We start from the raw sequence: 19,662 nt of genomic DNA on the forward strand, positions 1-19,662 counted from the left end.
AGTCAAGTCTCAGGTCTTTCAGAGAAGGTCTCAAGTAAGAGTAATTTGAGAAGAGTCAAGTCTTCTTTCCTTTCATTTGTCATTTGTCTGTCAGAGCAAGTATGAAGTGTTTCAAGTTGATGACATAGTGATGGCAAGTGACACATCATTTTTCTTTTAACAGTGGTTATAGTGTTTTACATCGTTAAGACCATGTTTTTTTAATCTGTAGATCTAATCAAATATTTGTTTCAAGACATTTATTTTAATTATCGACCGTAAAACTTAAATTAATAGCAGAGTCCCAAATAGCCTCCTTTACTATCCTGGTTTGGGAACACATTTTGACAAATAAACGCCTGCCTTAATTAAACGCCTGGTCTGGTTTTTATAGAAGTTCTTTGGATGTATACCACTGTTAAGTTCATTTAACGGAAACAACAAAACCCAAAGTCTAATTCTTCTAGATTTACCGGTGTAACCTGCATGGCTACAAGAGAGGAAAAGGGGGGGAAAGTGCTGACACGTTAACTTTGAAGCGCTCGTTAAGCCCGAATGTGTCCTTTCCTTGATTATTTAATATATTCCTTTAGCCTTTAAGGGTCCACCCATCAAAAGAATCAAAACAGCTTTTCAGAAAAATTTATCCAAGTTGTGAATCCTGTCATGTGAAGTCCATCGCTCTCTGTCTGCTAACTTCTCTCATCCTGCACCATGTTGTTGTTTTTGTGAGGTTGCTGCCGTCAAAATAAAAGCGCATAAGCAGTCTGTCGGAGCTAGATCAAATAAATGACGTGTATTTGATATTTGATCATTTTTACATAAGTATTATTCTGTTTGAAATAAATAAACTGTTTTATAGTAGTTTCAGTTTTGTGCAAAAAGAATTAAAGGCCTGTCCCAAATAAAGGCAGGGTCAATTTAGTGATATTAGCAAATAAAAGCCTGGGCTATTATTCAAAGTTTTACGGTAATTGCATTTTTAATAATTGTCTTCAGAAATTTGGTCAACATTGTTTATCTTTATGTGTGGTCTACAAATATCAGGCTAGGAGTCCTAGGAGTAGGATCCTGGGTCTCTATGTGAAGATGTTGAGTCTTGGTGCGAGCATCCAGAGGCTGCCATGGAGATCGATTGTTTCCCTTGTTCAAAATAACTGTATTTGGGAATATGACAAATGGCCAAAGCAGAAAAACCCATGTTGCCTGGATACCAGCAGTAAAGTCAGTTGCTCTCATTACTGGCTGGAATACCTGGCCCTTTTCAGAGCTATTCAAAAACAGACCATTCTGCAAAAAATATGTATTTACATTTCCCAAAATTGCATGGTGGGGGTCTGTGGGTTTTGGAAAGGCCACATGGGTACGTTTTAATATTGCTTGCACTATATGTTTGCTTGTAATTTGTTGCAAGCATGCTTGATATGTTGCAGTCAGAAAATATTTTTATGGTTCAAATGTAAATGGTTATTTGCAAACAGGTTTTATGTGCCACTAGTGATTACTTCCGAAACGGATCCTGCAGAAAACATCTTGACACAGCCGAATAGCCAAAATATTGCAAAAATCACAGAGGTCTCACAATGTAAATGTAAACATTTTGGGATGTATTGTACATAGTGTGGGTCATTAATACTCTATACCTGCTGTTCATCATATATTGGCTCCAGTAAAGCATCACAGCAAGTGATGTATAACCTGCAGCATGCTGGCACCTCTCCATTACGCTATGGTCCCATATTTACAACTTGCTGCTGCAACTTCAGCCCACTCAACCCCCAACATAACATACCTCTTCCCAGATTTACACGGAGCCTCCTCCCCGAGGTCCAACTTTGTCCGTGGACCACAAACTGCTTCTTGGGAACAGCCGAGACCTGCTAAAGCAACCTTTAGTGCCTCAGAGTGTGACGTGTGGAGTTGTGTTACTAGTAACGTGAACAGCTAATGATGAGAACGACTGAAAATGGTCATTACTGCTCGGAGAGCACAGTGCCAGAAGAAGCAAAGGTTATTTACTTACCACTTGGTATAACAACATTTAAACCTGTTAGAGCAGTTGTGTTTCTGAGGCATTTGTTGCCTTTTTTCAGTTTGCATGTTAAAACACCTTGATGGGCTTTTTTATCAAAGAACTTTTGAAATTGAAATTGTCGGTAGGGATAAATGTTTCAAACATGTCGTGGAAGAATAATAATGTATAACTGTTTGCAAAGCAAGATTGCATAGAAATAGAAAACAACAATACCAATTTGGACAATACAAAGATGGCACTAAAGCTCAATTGGGCCTCATTTACTATTGATTTAGCTTCTTCTTTTTTTTTAACCAAATTAAACCAATTTTGTGACTTGTGTCTATGGTTTTCTCATTTCAGTGCCTTGCTGTTCTCAGGTGAAAGGTTGTGCCGAATCCAAACTTAACATTGGAACAATGCAGTATTCAACACTACCTTAATGAGATGTTTTTAACTCACAACCCACCTGGTATTTCACATCAACAAGGAGAGAGAAGATCTGCCAATTTTATGGCTAGCAAATGTCAAGCTGCTATGGATTGTTTTTCTTTTCTTCGACAAACGTGTTGCGTCCAGCAAACTGCCTGAGCACTCTTTAGTTGATGAATGATTTGACAGGTATAAACACTACCTAATTGCATAATATATCAAATGTTAATAAATCACAAATCCTCAAAATTCATGCACATGCTAAATGAATCAATTTAACCTGAATGTCCTAACATTTTTGTACCTTTGACTCTGTCACAAACTTGCACACCACTGCACTGCTGTATCAAAAATAACAGAAAATCTAAAAGCAGAGCAGGTTCCAATCGGATGCTGTATATTAATCGGTCATTTATTTTGGAATTCAACCCTTTCTTTGGTTTCAGTTGCTTATTAGCCACAGCTTTACTTTAATGCCTGGCTTGGCGAACTCCAACACAGCGCCCTCACAATCAAATTGGAAACAGACTTTTACCTTCTGTCTCTCAGAAAAGATACTTTACTCTGCAAGTTGCTTTCTTTTCTTTTCTTTTCTGCAAAGCAAAGTTCTTTTATAACCTGCTGTTTAATATTGATATGATAACAATGGCTGTGTAATGCGCTGCAATCCGTGAAGTTTTCTTTCCTCCATGAAACACGCTAAGTCGTGACCTCAATATGGTGCTCATGTGTTATTGTAAAGCCTCCTGCTGTGTGAGTCTATAAAGGAAAATGTTCCAGAAAAGCAGAATGCCAAATGGTCAAGTAGCACACACCACTACCACTGAGCAACAGTCTTTTCTACCTTAGGTATAAAACTGTACAGTCATGCAAAACATATGTATCATTACCAAGTTTCATATCATTTGTATCTTAAGAAGAGCATTTATATTCAAAACATTTCAATCCACTGTTATCCCATGTGCAAACATTTGGAGCTGAAACGGATTACAGACCAGGTGTCAACCACCAACTCTCATTTGAAATCCAAAAAAGTACTTGTCTTGCAAAGCTCAGCCACTTTGACTTACACTGCTACTTGCGACTGGGGAAATAGAACCATGTCCTATCTTGTCAACAACAAGCCAATCGCAGCCCAACCTAAAACAAAACTGGGTCTCAAATGTATTGCTCTAAAGCAACATGTCCCAGAAAAGTAAAAACAAACCAAATGGTTTGGCAGCACAACCAGTGCAAACGCTAGCTTTTGAAAGCACCTTAAAGCTTCAAAAAACGGCTTCACCTCAGTCACCTAATAATTACTGTTACTTTTTTTCTACAGCTACTACAATTGGAAGACACAGGTGTCCACGTCCAACTCAAGCCCTAACTTTGAAGTGATTTATGACGACCCGAACGGCCTTCTCTTTAAGAACAAGAGGGACAAAAAGATCCTAAATGTGGACCCCTTGGTAGGTTTTTTTTGCTGTTGTTGCTATGTTTTTAACCCCCAGGGAGACAAATGGTACTGCTAATTAGATCAGTTCACCTGTTCCACAGCAGTAAAAATGTCCCATGGAAGCAAAAAGGCTATAGGGCAAAAAAACTCTTTTCAAATCCTTTTTGCTGCTTCAGGGACTAAAAAACTAATTGTAACTGTCCTGCCAACTTTACTAAGTGCCTATTTTTTTTTAACTAGTCTGACTGAACCAAACATATCAGAGACAATCATTTTCAGAGGGAGCCTACACTATAAGAGAGGTACTTGGAGAGCCTGAGAGAGAATAAGAAATCAGTGGGAGAGAAAGATATTTGCTTTCCACCTGCACAAAGAATGGAGGATCAAGGGTCGAGACAGGTGCTTCCTCCGCACTCACAGTCCGACAGGGGCCTTGGAAGAATAACGACTGACAGACGGTGTTTTTTTCTCTCAAGTTCCCTCTTCGCTGGGGGGTAGGGAAGTAGTTGGTGGGGCTGAACTATTTTGAAATTGCAGACAGAGCTGTGGGGACTGCGTTTTTGAGGCCAAGCGCCAAAATGGCAGCACAGTGTTCTAGCTGTGGTCGAGCACCGCCCCGACCAGGCTGTCTATTAAAAACACAAGAGAAGGCATAGGAAGCCAGACACAGCAAACCACCCGTGTGCCCAGAACCCAGCTCAGCTCAGCCCAGATTGGCACGGCATAGAGAAGCCCGGAACCATCCGGCTTTTAACCCACCATGAGCTCACTAGCTGCTCACGTGGCCACAGATTCACAGTGGATCCTTGCACAATCTTCAGGCTCATATCAACTAATTTTGGGTGGTTTGTTTGTTGTTCTGCCTTTGTCATACCATGACCACTTTTCCTGTCCCAACCAAAAAGTGGGATGAGAGCTAACGGGTTGTCATATTTCAGTTATGATAATGGCTTTAATCAATCTAAGTAAGATATTTAAAAATAAAACAAAACAAAACTTGATTGATTGATATGAACGTTGATGACATATTTTGGTTTCTGTAAAAATATATGCTTATTTAGTTCACCCAACATTTCCTATTTTCTCTTCATGCGTCTATGAAGTCATTTTTTATTGGTCTATTTTTATTGACACTCTTTTGAACTTGCAAAGGAAGACTGCCTCACTTATTAGGACACCCACAAGTGTGTTTGAGGTAAAAGTGTAAATTGAGTGTAATGGTAGGCTATGGATCCACTCCCACTAGAAGCTTTTGACACACTTAGCCTTGAATAAATGTTCCCAGCTGGTAGTGGCTTCACATCTTAGTGGTAGGGCTGTGTCAGTTTTGAGATTCAAAGTAACATAAAACATCTTGGAAATTGAACAGTCAGATTATGATACACTTGACCTCCCCTTTAATATACCTGTTTTTAAAAAAAGATGTGTTTTGGATATGTGCGGTTTTGTTTCATTGCTAACATCCTTTTTTTTCGATGGCAGCTTTCACATTTTAATGATTCTTTGTAATGACAAAGGTGTTCGTAGTTCCAAACCCACTGAGAATCAACACCAACTATATGGAGCTTTTAGCTTATTTAGCTCATAGTTTTGCTTCTCCAGTTAAAAATACACTGTATGAATGGGTCTCGTGGCTCTCATTAAACCCCTGTATAAAACCATAGGCAGCTGTTTTCAGTAAACAAGATCACGCTACCTGCCCAGCACCAGCTAGTACTGTAGATAAACGCTGAATTTTGCTTTTCTGAAGATATAGTAAACGTCTCTACAAATCTATGTAGAGAAGCGTATTAGGCAAGTTCGAAATGGAGTAGAAAAAAAGCAACATTATACAAATTGTACATACAAATATAAAAGCAACAGACCTGTACACGTCTCCGGACCAGACCTACATGCCACCCAGGGAAGCATGTTTCATCCTTCAGTAGATTGTCAAGAGTGTTATTGCTTTGACTCTCTGCCCCCTAATGGTAAAAAAATGCTTAATGTCACTTTAAAAGCCCCACAAGTCAAGGTGTTTCAGATTGAAAGTGAAGCAAATTTTAAGAAAGTGCAAATGCATATAGTCAATGAAAAGGCACAAGTGGTGCTACGTCCACACAGGCTGAAATGTTATTTAAGAGGAAACATTAGAGAAACTGGAGAAAAATAACAGAAGGGACTTCAAGTGTGATAGTTTGGACTTCATTTAAGTCCAAACTGTCACACAAACACACTTTGGTGAACAATTGCACACAGCAAAAACACTGATTTATTTGAATGAAGCAACGTGGAAATTCACTTTGCATCTAGTCTAAATGCACCTTTAAATACTGTAGGTAACAGTGTTCAAACAAGAACTACTAACTTCTCTAACTGTGTTTGGTTCCAGTCTGGTCCTGGTGAGGACTCCAACAGGACGTTCCTACAATCGGACGTCTATATCCATGTGGTCATCTACGACCACAACATCAGGACAGTCTAAGTTTCAGAGGCTGCTACTGACACATTTATACATATGGCACATATTGGAGATCACTGGAAGCCTCTAATTTGACTGAGTTGCTGTAGTTGCACCATCATTTACAAACTGTTCCCCTCATATCATGCATGCCATCTGGGTGGAGGTGCTGCAGTGAAAAAATCTCTAAACTGAGGATTCCCAGAGGATGAAGTGGATGGACTTGTGTGACAACATGGACATTTCCTTGCAAATAACCTGAGAAAATATAACTTTTTGTGACATGATACAGCTCAGTTTGTTTGGCATTCCCCAAGCAGCAGTCTTATTTAGGGGCAGAAACCTGCTCAGGGACCCCGGGCCCTTGTCCCATCGTTTGGCACGGCATGTTTTAGGCTGTTTGTCTAAACAAATTAAAGGCGTAAGAGCTTTGAAAGATGATGGGGGTTGCTTTTATGTCTTTCCCCAGGCTGCGGTAGCTCCAATTGGACTGGAAGAATGGATAATGGGCTTAAAGCATTCCGCATGTTCCCAAATGCAAGGCACACTTTACAGGAGATCAAAGTGCTCTATCATTTACATATTAGTCATTCACTATGACATTTTTTAATGGAAGACAACTCTACAAATAACCTGCTGTAAGAATTATTTAGGAAGTTCCGAAGACTTTTAGCAACTTGCTCCCTTTTAATTTCTGTATTTAATTTTTTTTAGCATATGTTAATGAAACACATGGTAAGGATCAGTCCCACCACAAGAAACATTATCTATGTCTATAAGTTAACAAATTACAGGGTCTTTGTTATTTGTTCATTAATTTGTTGTCTATAGACTCTGCAGACACATAGTCATACTTTTTCCATTTAGTCAGAAAGATACATCCTGCCTGCAAATGTACAGTTGCAACCATGGAGTACAATATCCACTTTTATACATACTGTACATCAATGTTTGACTCAGCAATGCACTTTTCCCCCCATCCTTTTAATTGCTCCCCAAAGTGCTGTTGAATGAAAATGTAAAATATAGGTATTCAACGTGGATGTACTTTATATCAACAAGAATGTAGGTTTTTTGAGGACATAATAAAATCTCATTTGACTGGAAAAAGAATTGTCTTTAAAAGAATAATTTGACATTTTGTGACAAATTTGATTATTTGCTTTCTGAGAGTTAGATGAGAAGAGACCTCTCTCATGTCTCTATGGCAAATACGAAACTACAGCCAGCAGCTGGTTAGCTTAGCTTAGCTTAGCATAAGGACTGGAAACAGCGAAACAGCTAGACTCTCCAAAGGTAACAAAATCCGCCTATCGGCACCCCTGAAGCTCACTAATTATCAATGTTATACACAAAAAATGCTGTGTTTTACAGGGGTTTGTGCCAGACTATTTCTTGGCTGGGAGCAGAGAGAGTGAGAGAGTGGAGTATGTGTTTTTTACCTTTGGACAGAGCCAGGCTAGCTTTTTCCCCTTGCTTCCCGTGGAATACATTTTTTTCATCTAACTCTTGGCAAGAATGCAAATCTGCATTTCCCAACATGTTGAACTATTCCTATAAACTGACATAGTGGCCGTCATACTTAACATGCCCTTGTACTCATTTCCCCTGCATCCACTAGGCTGAAATGTACAAGGTTTAAACCAAGTAGGTGCTTTTACCATGTACATCCCATGTCGTCATCTACCCTGAGACCAGAGCAGACTTCCACTGCGTGCATCTGACTGACTGCTGGCCTCATTGAAACAATACGTGTGGTGACATGTTCTGGTTCTGTAAAAGCAGGGGTCTGGAGAGTGGAGTCGGGAGTTTTGGGTTTTCTTAGTCAGTGTATTCCTGTTGGTTGGTTGGTTGGTTGTTTGTTTGTTCATAAGAAGATGTTTCTGTTTTGGAATAATGATGAACAAAGTTTTTAAAAGTCTTAAGGAACAATGTGATTGACTGGGTTCTCTTTTAAGCTTTTCGTGTTATAATGACTTTTAAAGAACTGGTTTGTCTTTGTTGTTTCATTCATTGTTTCAACAAAACCAACTGGACTAACAAGGATGAGACACACATTCAAATTTGTCAGAAGGACTGTGTTGGGAATGTCATTCCCTTTTTAACCTCTTTCTAAAAGGCCAGATTTAACCTCGGGGTGAAGGCCTGTCGCAATCGACGAACCGTCTACCTGACTATCTCACTATCTGCCCTGCTTGGTTTTGTTTTTGTGTTGCAAGATCCTCAAACTGGCCGTGTGGCAAATTAACATTTCAACATCACCTACAGCTGTTTAGGATAACTGGCTGCAGCTCATGCATGTGTCCCTGAAAGTGGCATAAGCCCACCAATCAAAACAGCAGATGTGCACATGAATGAAAAATACACAATTTAATTTAGATACAAACAAGCATAACTCATGAAATTCACAGGCTACTTTCCATGTGCCTTAGACCAAACCTCACAAAAACAAGTTGCTAGAACTCACCCCGACAGATCATGTGTCTGTCAATGGTAATGATTTCACAATAAAGTCTCATTTAAATGGTTATATCCCTCTTCATTTCTTTTATTGGGCTTTTAAGCTGTTGGGGTTTTAACTGAAGTGTGGTTTTATTAGTTTGAGGCCTGACTTGTCCCTAATATACACAACATGAGGTAAAGCGTTGGATTCAGACTAAAGTGGGCCTTTGACAGTACAGGCACTATTTAGCCTTCTCTATGTAACAAGCTCCGTTTCAACTTAATTTGATGTCTCTTTGTGTAAGTTTGAGAAAACATTAAAATGTTGAGCAAATGAGCATTTTATGTTGCAGCTTTTGATGGCTGCAGCCCTTTAAGTTTCACACTAAATTTACATGACTTAGATTAATACATAGTATTAGCATATGGATGGATGACAATGGGCCACTGGAACAGGTGTAACCGGCACCTACTTGGATCTACCAATGAGGGCTGGTAACAGTTATGTGGTCAGACAACAACTCCAACAATAAAGTCCGAATCTCATGAAAACATGTGGCCTGGAATGTTAAACTGTAGGAATTCATCACTGTGCTTGACTGAATAAACAATCTCACTAAAGGTAAATTCAGTCAAAGTTCTTTTTTCAACAGAGGACTGCAGCAACAGTAAAACAAAAAAAAGGTGTAACAAGCTGGATTTAAATCATGCTACTATACATGGTCCTGCATATTTTATAGGATACAGTAGCAAGTAGGTATAAGTTAAACTAAATTAAATGTTCTTATTATAGTGTCCTGTGATTTAGTTAAGTGCATAGAACTGGAAAAGTTTATCATGTGATTTTAAAAACATGAACATCAGCCTGGAGGAAACAAATATGATTTATGAGTATGTTGATTAGCTCATTCAATGCAGTCTTTTCAGATGAGCTCCAATTAGTTCTTGATTTATTTCCCCTATTGGACGAACCAGATTTTCAGGCATGTGCATCTCAAAACGTTAAGCAGGTTATATGTTAACGGATAGGTTCACATTTTTTTCCATGTCTGTCTTAAAACAATGGTTAGGTGTGCAGGGTTAGGGTTAGTTTTTGCTTGCTGTGATAATTCTTCTTGTTTGCAATCCTTTCAAATTCATGGCACACTCAAGAGATTCATAAAGATACATTTACCAATTTACTTTTCTTTTTGATAAATTGCACCATATTTTTTGGCTTAAACGGACCATTTCAGTTCCCTTTCTTCAGTAATGCTTTTAACTTTTTACTGTTTTTCTTTTTTGAGTATTTCGGCAGCAGACATTTATCCAGCATTTTACATGTGTAACCCTAACCAGGCAGTGCAATGTAGCAATTTTAATCTGTATAGTCTTGTTATTAAGCCAATTAGAGATATTAGAAATGATCAGATATATTAAAATATAATAGCCTATTTTAAATCTAATTTACCTTTTTATCTCTTTTGTGTCTGTTTAATGGATTACTGGTCTGAAATCTACACTTATTGATTGATTCTTCTGAGTTGATCCAGTCAGGCCGCCAGCTGACTTCACTTTGCTGCTGCTTTGCTGTTGTTTAGATTGATTCTCTCCTGCCCATCTCCTCCCAGTTGAAGGGGTTAACCCGTTCAGTGTGCGGACTGCTATGAAGGACATGGCATGCTAATATTATTGCCATCAGATGTCTAAGGGCGGGGAAATGCCCTAATCATTTCCTCCCGAGTGCCCCTGAAAGAGAAGCCCAGTGGCGGGGGCTGGTGGGGCGGTGGGGAGGGGTGGGCACAGTACAGCATCCGGATCGGATCGTGATGGTACAGGATGTGTGTGCTTAACTCCATTGAACTAAACTAAATAGGGGAGAGAGCCTTTAATGCCGACAATAAGCCGCTTCATTCAGCAGCGCGGCCCAGACGCACAGCTCTGTGGAGTAGAAATTACGCACGGAGGGGCTGTTCTGTGGCAGCAGTTCAGATATTGAAATCAGTTCAATAAGTCGGCGGAATGTCCTTTTAATAAAACAATTTTTTTTTTAAATCCGTCTCGAATCAACTGACAAAACAGCCTCCCTCGGCTCATGATAACATGAGATAATTTGTCCCCAGGCTGAATGTGCGTAAAACTATCTCGAACAGGAAACTCTCTCTCTCTCTCTCTCTCTCTCGGTCTCTCTCTCTCTCTCTCTCTCGCTCGCTCTCTCTCTCTCTCCCTCGCTGAGTGCGTGTGTGTATGTGTGTGTGTGTGTGAGAGGAATACCCAGCTGGTCCCACTAGCCCTATAATACCAAGCACAACATGCTTTACCTTCAATGAAAGCTGAGACGGGGGGACGGTTGACTGCTGGTCCTGAAATCAGCTCAGAGCTCGGATACAAAACCAGGAGCGTCGATGTTTTAGCAGCTTAGTTCTCTTGCATCTGCCACATTACACCTTCTGCTGTGCGCCGGAACTTTTATCACTTACTGACTGTAGCACGTTTAGACCTGCAGCTTATCAAAAGCATAGAGAGAACTTGGATAACGCTCTTATTTTTTTCTCCCTGTCCACCTTCGTCTCTGGTCAAATGTGATGCTATCATTTTCTAATAGAGGACTCCTCAGGTGATGGTCTGTCTTTTTGGAGATAGGGAACACATGTGCTAGTTTTTCCACAGCTATATTTTTCTGCTGCTATCTTCGCTTTTGGCTGAAGCATGGCTCTCTACTCTCGGTTTGTGGTACTGCTTTACGGATGGAGTTACCTATACGTTGGATACTGCGTGATGCTGAAAACAGACGATTTCCCCGAGAGACGAAAGGTGGATTTTACGCATTCGGTGGATAAAAAGCACCCCGCGAAAGACGACCAGGATGTCCGTTTACAGGATACAATGACGGAACACATGCAGATGCTTTACGCAAAGTACAACCGGGCTGGATTCCCCTTCAAGGACGGCAACACTGTCCGGAGTTTCAAAGCGCACTGGGGTAGGTATCCAACGTTTTACGCATGTTAAAAACACTTCGTTCTGCCGGTCTAGAAAGAGCATACATGCATGCATTGTTGCATTAATTGTGGTAAATGTTAACAGGATCTGGTAACGTCTCCTGCCGTGCTCAGTTGTAATTATCCGCACATTAAAAGTGCAAAGAGCAGTCTGGCCACAGAATGTGTGCGCAATTTAGGCATATTAAAAAAAAAAAAAATGATTAGAAAAAATGTTATATTGTCCTGTTTGGGGGTTTTAAAGCAAAAAAACTAACAAAAAAAACAAACATTCACAACCTCGTAGAAACTGGTGCCATTCACGTGCTGGTTTACTGAGCTGAAACTGAAATACACCTGTTGATCCAGTCATGGAAATGTGATTAACCTGTTACCCCTTCTCTGTGCCAGGAACAGAGATTCCGCGTCAGATCTCTGCATGCAACTCAGAATCGTTTGCCTACACAATCGTTTTCACACCTTAAGATTTTATTGTCAGATAGTCTACAAAGATATTCCCTCGAGGCAGCATCTGGCCGCTGCCATTCTGCCTTTTTGTATGACGGCAGAATGGGAGAGTTTTCACTGCAGTGAGCTTCTGCATTTAAGGTGCTCTTATTAGTGTTATCTCCAGAAACCTTTATAGTAACTTTAATCTCATAAGCACTAAATTGCTTACATGCTACGCTGTGCTATCATCACTTGGACATAGCCACTATTAAAGTCGACCACTTTCCACTCTGAGCCAAAGTGTGTTAGATTACACTGCCTCCTATCGCCTGTTAGCTGTATGTCATTGCGTATAAAGACTCAGTTCACCCAACTTACAAGCACATTTTCTCAAGCTCCCAGTGATTTCTAGCCACTTCATTTTATTTGCCAGGTTTTTGAGATATGTTGAGATTTCTGTTTCCATCCCACTATAAAGAAGATATAGCAGTTGTGCATCTTAAAGCATTAAAATAGCAACATCTCCAGAAACAATGTTCTGGTTACTCTGGATGATCCACAGCTACTCTGTTGAATTTTTAAAATGTAATTTTTGAATGCTTCCATTGTATTGGGGTGGAGACAGAAAAATTAGTGGTCACATCAAAAACTATGGTATCTGCATGGCTGACAAAATGTTGGATCAGAAAAGTGTAAACATACATATTATTATTATTATTATTATTATTATTATCGTCATCATCATTTTTGTAGATTTAATTACTACAGGAAGGCCATGGTTAGCTTTTGAAAACATGCCGAACTGTGTTGCACTGTGTAAATAATATTGCTCGTTATATACACAGGTACGATAAACAAGAAGCATCTGCAGATTTTCAACCTCACGTCCCTCACCAAGTCAGAAGACGTTCTGTCAGCCACTCTTCATTATTACATTAGAGACCTTCAGAACAGCACCCAGGGCTGCTCCAGGTCCAAAAGCTGTGGCCGCCATGGTCCTCGGAGGCACAGCCACATCCACATGGTCATCTGGAGTTTTGCCTCCGTGGATAACAAGATGAGAACTCTAGGACACTTTCGGATCAATGTGTCCACCCTCTACAGGGACTTCATATCTTGGCAGTGGAAGGACATAACTCGTGTGGTCAACCAGGCCAAAAACCACGACGAGCTGCTCATTGGGATCGATGTGGCTTCACAAGGGCCCCAGTCGTGGAAGAAGCTCCTGTCGGACCGTTCACCCTACATCCTGGTCTACGCCAATGACTCTGCCATTTCAGAACCTGAAAGTGTGGTAGCCACCCTCCAGAGACACCACCCGGTGGGAGGGGAGGGGTCCATTTCACACAGCTTCCATAAACTGAGACTGCTAGAGCGAAACGACACTGAACAAGAACAGTCGGAGCCCAGACACAAGCGCTCTGTAAATGTTCTGCTCCCGTTGCAAAACAATGAACTTCCCGGGCCCGAGTATCCGTACGAGACGACCGGCTGGGATGAGACGAGCCCATACGAACCTTTTGAAAACAAGCAGGCCCGCCGGCCACGTAAAAAGACACGCAAGAATCAGCGGCACAAGATGCCCCTGCTGCAGTTCGACGAGCAGACGATCAAAAAGGCGCGAAAGAAACAGTGGAACGAGCCTAGGAACTGCGCTAGGAGATACCTGAAAGTAGACTTTGCTGACATTGGATGGAGTGAATGGATTATATCACCAAAGTCGTTTGATGCCTACTATTGCTCAGGGTCCTGCCAGTTCCCCATGCCAAAGGTGAGCCTCAGAGTCTTGTAGTGCACTTCTGCAGTGGTTCCCAACCTGAGTCAGTAACAGGAAAGCAGACATAACATTAATGCTACACAAAGTTATATTTATTTCTCCAGATATTCCACAAATATAGGCTTTTTTTTTTCGAGGGAATTACTTTATTATTTTACTCTACCTCAAAACTTTATTCAGATAAACAGGAGAAAATTTAACTTTTTAGTTGAACTGGTTATAACCCATAGACGTGACACTTGAAAGGTTTTTTTTTTCTTTACCTCAGCACCATCTTGTGGTCCAACCTTTCACTTCAACATGAGAACTCAACATACAGTACAGAAGAAAATCAACATCACTCTACATGTTTAACATAAAAACTGTGTTTTTTTTCCAGACAGTATGGTATATATTATGTAAATATAGTTTACTGTTGCTGTTAGTGCTCTGTGTTATTTTCACTTGGATAGCATTAACATCAGAAGTCCCTGAGGCCTATCTGTCTTATATTTTAGATGATAATGCTTAAGAAACTGACAGAAATGCATGCCATCTGCCTTAATCTTCAACTGCCAGGATAAAATAGTTACAGTGGTAGCACTGCTAGAAGTTCTCCTTCATGCTTTTATCTTCTGCAGTATATCATAGGAAATAAGATCACTAAGGCTTTGAAGATATACTTCAGAGCTAAGCTTATAATAATAAAAAAAAGTACAATAAGTGAGTAAGTGAAGTCATACTGTACTAAACATGCAGACGATGCCATCTAAATGGCTTTGTAACAAAAAGTAAAAAATAGTCCTTCTCAGAGGTACAAGTTTGTGAGGAGCAGGTGGCTGAAAATCATAATTCATGCCATTCTTGAAACTTTCTCTTCAGTTGCATTCAACATAACATAGTTTTACCAAAGAGAGACAAAGAAATGTGTGCTTCAACCGATGTTAAACATCAGCTTCCCTCCTAGCTCGTGGCCCCGGTGACGAGATAACATCACAGGTATTTTAAACATGGCCGGAATGTACAAGTTCTATCCACTTAATTCATTACCTCGGAGTCACCAGCCTTTGTAGTCGGATGTAATTAGTCCCAGAAGTAGGGCCTAGGGCGTAAGGCAGCGTCCTCCCTCTCCTGCAGGTTTGCTGCTCAGTCAGACAGGCCTGTGATCCTGGGATGTTTCTCCTTTAGAAGCTGCTAAATAGCTACTATTAAAAGCTGCTCTGCCTAGTTTATTGTGATGTGTGGGAAGAGTCCTGTCACTCATTGGACCCTGCTAAGACATGAAGCAGCTGATCAGGTGTGTGAACTTCTAGGGATTGAGCTAGCACTCAGGCCCTCACATTTTGAGCTGCCTGCAGCTGCTTGTTAAATGCCCTGAACCATTCTGTTAATTGTGTGTCAGCTTGGTGGTTGCTGTGTGATCAGTATGCTCTGCAGGACTGTTAATGGAAAATTCTGGTATATAACAACGTGTGTCTTTGGTTCTATTTTCGTAGATTTAGCCATCATTTTATTGGATATGATACCGCTGTACTCACAAAAGGAATTGCTCAGATAACATCGCTACAGCAAATGAGCAGTCAGATGATCAGGCAGGTTGGAAACAAGCCAACAGTTTATCAAGATTATCTAAACCACTTTATTTGGAGGTGAAGTGCACTTGTGACAAATGTTAGCAATGGAAATTTTGGCTAATAATTATACTATTTACTTTCCTGTTCTCTTCCAAATAAGTTTGGAAAACATTCTACAAAGTGACCAGGAATTAAAGTGCGTTATTGAATACCGTCAAGGTCAAACTTAAAGTGATTGGTTTTGATAGTTTAATTTTGCAAAACATTTTGTAGCATATTCTTTTTGGATAAATTTTTAAATGTTTTTTTGTCCCTTTGGTTTAGGCTCTGAAGCCCTCTAACCATGCCACCATCCAGAGCATTGTGCGGGCAGTGGGCGTCGTCCCAGGCATCCCCGAGCCGTGCTGCGTCCCAGAGAAGATGTCTTCCCTCAGCATCCTCTTCTTTGACGAGGACAAGAACGTGGTGCTGAAAGTCTACCCCAACATGACTGTAGATTCATGCGCCTGTAGATAGTTTTTTTTCCCCCTTCAACACCTGTTCACACAAAACCCATGTCATACAGAAAAGAAAAAAAATCATCACATGCAGCCTAAACGACAATCTGTCCTTCTGTTCCTATAATAATACACTAATTTACTTACAAACACCCATTGAACACAACTTCCCTTTTGCACTGGAGGAGAGTACTTCCTGTTGTTCCAGATGAAGAGGAGACTGGTCTGTTCATGGGAAGGAATGGATCGTGTGAGTTATCCTCCTGGAAGATAACTGGAATGGAAAGTCAAATCTCCATGCTCCGATTTCACCACAGGCACCACTGTTTACGTCTTTATCATCGCTGCTCAGTTATCAATTGGGCCATAGCAGGGTGAATGCAGTCATGAACTCACTATCAAGATATTCACATACTAATTGAGGCATAAGAGAGACAAAAACTGAAGGAAATACCCCCCTTTGTCAGGAAAAATGACCTCAGTTTGAACTGATGCCTCTGAGGGGGGTCATTCTCATCTTTCACTCCTTCATAGCTTGAAGTTGTCTTTGGTCATTACCACAAAGTCAGACTCGCACTTGCATGGTTTTTGTTACTATGTGTATGTATTTATGTCTGTACCATCACTGTGTTATTCACTATATGAGAAGTTATTTGTAACTATTGGCTTGGCTGCTATAGAGAGATATATTAGATTCCAAAGCCAGAATTGTGATGTAGGCGGTACAGTAGATAGCCATTCATATTTGTGTCATTGTACAGTCAGATCCCACACTTTTAGAGTTTATTATATGTGGAAGAGTAAGCTACTTTTCATTTGTGGTCTTCTATAACAGTTGGGAATGGGGTGTTTTTGAGGAGACCTTATTATACCATTGCTTTGCCAAGAACATGTTCAGACTTTACAAATAAACTTCAGATTTCATTTTGAAAGATAAAGGGATAAAGCATATCAAAAAGAGAAACTAGTACATTGACATTTAAAACCACAGGACTCAAAAAGCCACTTGATGCTTGTGTGGAATTTGGAAACCTTTGTTGGACCTGGTAAGTTCAGAAAGAAATCAAATAAATGATGGGACTTGGCAGGCATCACTGATTACTATTAGTGGTTTCAATGAGCTGTTTTTGGCATTGTTAAAGTTCGGAACATGTTGCTATTACATAATGTTTAATATGATGTGTCGTATTTACAGCATAGAAGGACATTTATGAAGATAAACTATTAGATACTGCCAGAATTCCAGAAAAAAAAGTCAGTATCAAGTCAGTGTTCACTGCTGGTCTGGAATCAGTTTTGCTTTACGTATCCTTAAGGCTCATCATTTTTGTTTTTTTTTAACAATTTTCATTGAAATATACCTGGATTTTCTTAAAAGGTTGAGATGTTGATCAGACCTTCACTTGGATTTTATGTTCTTAAGCATCTAAAGCTGCTCTGTTTTCAGCTCAGTTAATTGTAGTTTACAGTACATGGTGTCCTCTGGGTGGCAAGGACAGCTCAGAAAATGCTTCTGCTAATAGAAATTGACAAGGAAAATAGAAAGAAAACAAAAATGGCCTGTGCATTTTGTGCCAGAGTCAATAAAAATCAAAAATAATAAGCATTATATACTATATTAAACGATCAGGGAGAGCTGATCTGTCACATAAGCCTTTACTATTACTGTATAGAGAAGATATTACATAAATCATAAGGGGGTGTGTTATTTCATCACTTGTACTTTGTCAGGTCAAAAGTGAACAACAGGCAACATGTCATAATGTTGCTTTGGGTTGTGCATTATTGTCAGAGTTCATAAAACCAAATATTTATTCAGAGCAAGTAGACTGAAATGCAGCAGCAAACCTTTTTTCTATAGACTTGTACATTGTTTTTGTATATAGCTCACTATATGTTGATGACATTCTAATGTCTCTTTGAGGTAGAAGTGCCTTTTGAATGGGTGGATTTCTGCTTATTAAAAACTTTGATTGATCCTCGGTCATTCAGAGAACTGAGCTCAGTTTGCAATGAAGCTGAAGTCAAAGCAAAAAGCTGAGAATAGTTATTTTATGGTACAAAATAGTCAGTACAGTGAGTGAACATAGTGCATATTCTTTTGATAAGTATGATCGCCAGTGGAATTTATTCTAAAATGTATTTCAAATAATTCACTATTTTGATACTTCAGAGACATTTATTTTGTGTCAATAGCTAAGGGCAGATTTTTTAACTTTATATATTTTGTACTGACACTTTTCAAGGTTGTGCTTCTTTATCTTGTGCCAATGCAGATTTTAGCAATGCATGCTGTAGAATGGAGCGGCTCCTTCTGGTTGAGCCCGTACAACACTGCAGACATGATGACTGATGACGGGTCATTTCTGGGGCCTTTGCTTTTGCTGCATTTGATACTCAACCCATTTCTAAACTTCCCTAATGTTTTTTGTAGTGCAAAGATCAAATATAAAGTACGGTATATCAGCAGTTTATAAGAACTTACTCTACTTCACTGTTCAAGCCTATCTTGTAAATGTTATGCTGTAGGTAAAAAGAAATGCTTGTACAATAAGCTTCATAAAATATATTTGTATATGGAAATGACCTTTAACATGCATCTATTTATTTTCTGTATGTTGCATATCTTGTAGAGGTGTGGTCTGGGAAAGGGGGAACAAAGCTCTGACGTGTTGATGGTTTTTATCTGTGATGGACATGTCACTACTAATGTGAAAGTGTGGTGAACTGTTTAAAGGTATCCCCCCTCTGAGCCGACCATCCTTACAAAGCATTCAAAGAAATGAATAAAAAGTATGCAAGACTCAGATCTATCAATTTTTTTTTATGGTTTCTAAACCTAAAGGTTTTGAGTGGGAGTGGCACAAAACGACACACAAACAAAGCAAAATACTTAAAATGTATTTACTTTATCTCTCCCTTGGAAAATTTCTGCATAAAATGCTAAAAGATAGAATGAAAGATAATTATTTCTGGAATGCAATAGCAAAACTTAGAAGAATACCTTTATGTACAGTCTAACTGTTGGTCTACAACTTTGACAAAAAAACAGTATGCATTTTATAAACAGGTACAGTATATATTGTGTAGGAGCACCAGACAGAGGCAGTATGTGTGTTGTAACAGCCAAAAATGTATGCATACAATTATAGGATGTACTACATTTTACAAATGTTTTCTTTCTTTAACAATTCTTTCCTGTTTTTGAGATTTTAACACCAGTGCCAAGAATATGGGATTAGAGACATCTGATATCTTCCAGAGCTAACACTGTTCAGTGAACATGAGGTCTAAATATATTTTGAGGCTTTGAACAGTTTGGTTACATTTCTGTTTTTGTAAAACTTTATTCTGAGATCCAGTTCAATCATGACTCCACACGAATCAAGCAACAGACTGTTCTGGTGGCAGACATTTTGACTACAGCAAAGCAAGTGTGATGACATTAATGATATGAGTCTTATGTAGGTGCCCTGTGAGCTAGTATGCTCAATAACAGGGATGTGGTTGCAGACCTCTGAATTGCTTACCAAATCCCAGATTTCTTCAGCTGTTCAAATAGGACGGGTGTGCTTGCTCATTGACGTCTGTTTCCCTGGTTTGAGAAACAATCAGCCAACCAGAACTTTGTAGGCGGGGTTAAGAATGTGCGGGTCATCTTTTTTTTTCTTTTTTTTTAC

At 39.6% G+C, this 19,662-nt stretch overlaps 2 protein-coding genes across 3 annotated transcripts in view; both read left to right on the plus strand.

The window, feature by feature from the left end:
• The window catches only part of cfap299 (cilia and flagella associated protein 299), an 81,206-nt gene extending 71,970 nt beyond the window's left edge, over positions 1–9,236 (plus strand). The window contains exons 5-6 of one of the 2 annotated variants that reach the window (XM_038704724.1): positions 3,747–3,876; positions 6,235–9,236. In XM_038704724.1, coding sequence (XP_038560652.1) covers positions 3,747–3,876; positions 6,235–6,327 — 223 coding nt within the window. In that variant the 3' untranslated portion in view covers positions 6,328–9,236. Of the gene's footprint in view, positions 1–3,746; positions 3,877–6,234 lie in introns of those variants that run through there. The other variant, XM_038704725.1, reaches the window with a different exon arrangement.
• A 1,734-nt stretch (positions 9,237–10,970) lies between these two features.
• On the plus strand, positions 10,971–18,791 carry bmp3 (bone morphogenetic protein 3). The gene is made up of 3 exons (XM_038704057.1): positions 10,971–11,707; positions 13,001–13,926; positions 15,810–18,791. Exons 1-3 carry the CDS (start codon positions 11,434–11,436, stop codon positions 15,999–16,001), a joined length of 1,392 nt encoding a protein of 463 aa, XP_038559985.1. The 5' UTR covers positions 10,971–11,433; the 3' UTR covers positions 16,002–18,791.
• Positions 18,792–19,662: the final 871 nt, after the last annotated feature.

This window comes from Micropterus salmoides, unplaced genomic scaffold (assembly GCF_014851395.1).
Source record: "Micropterus salmoides isolate LMB-PRFRI ecotype aquatic unplaced genomic scaffold, ASM1485139v1 Ms_hic_scaffold_7, whole genome shotgun sequence".
NCBI lineage: Eukaryota > Metazoa > Chordata > Actinopteri > Centrarchiformes > Centrarchidae > Micropterus > Micropterus salmoides.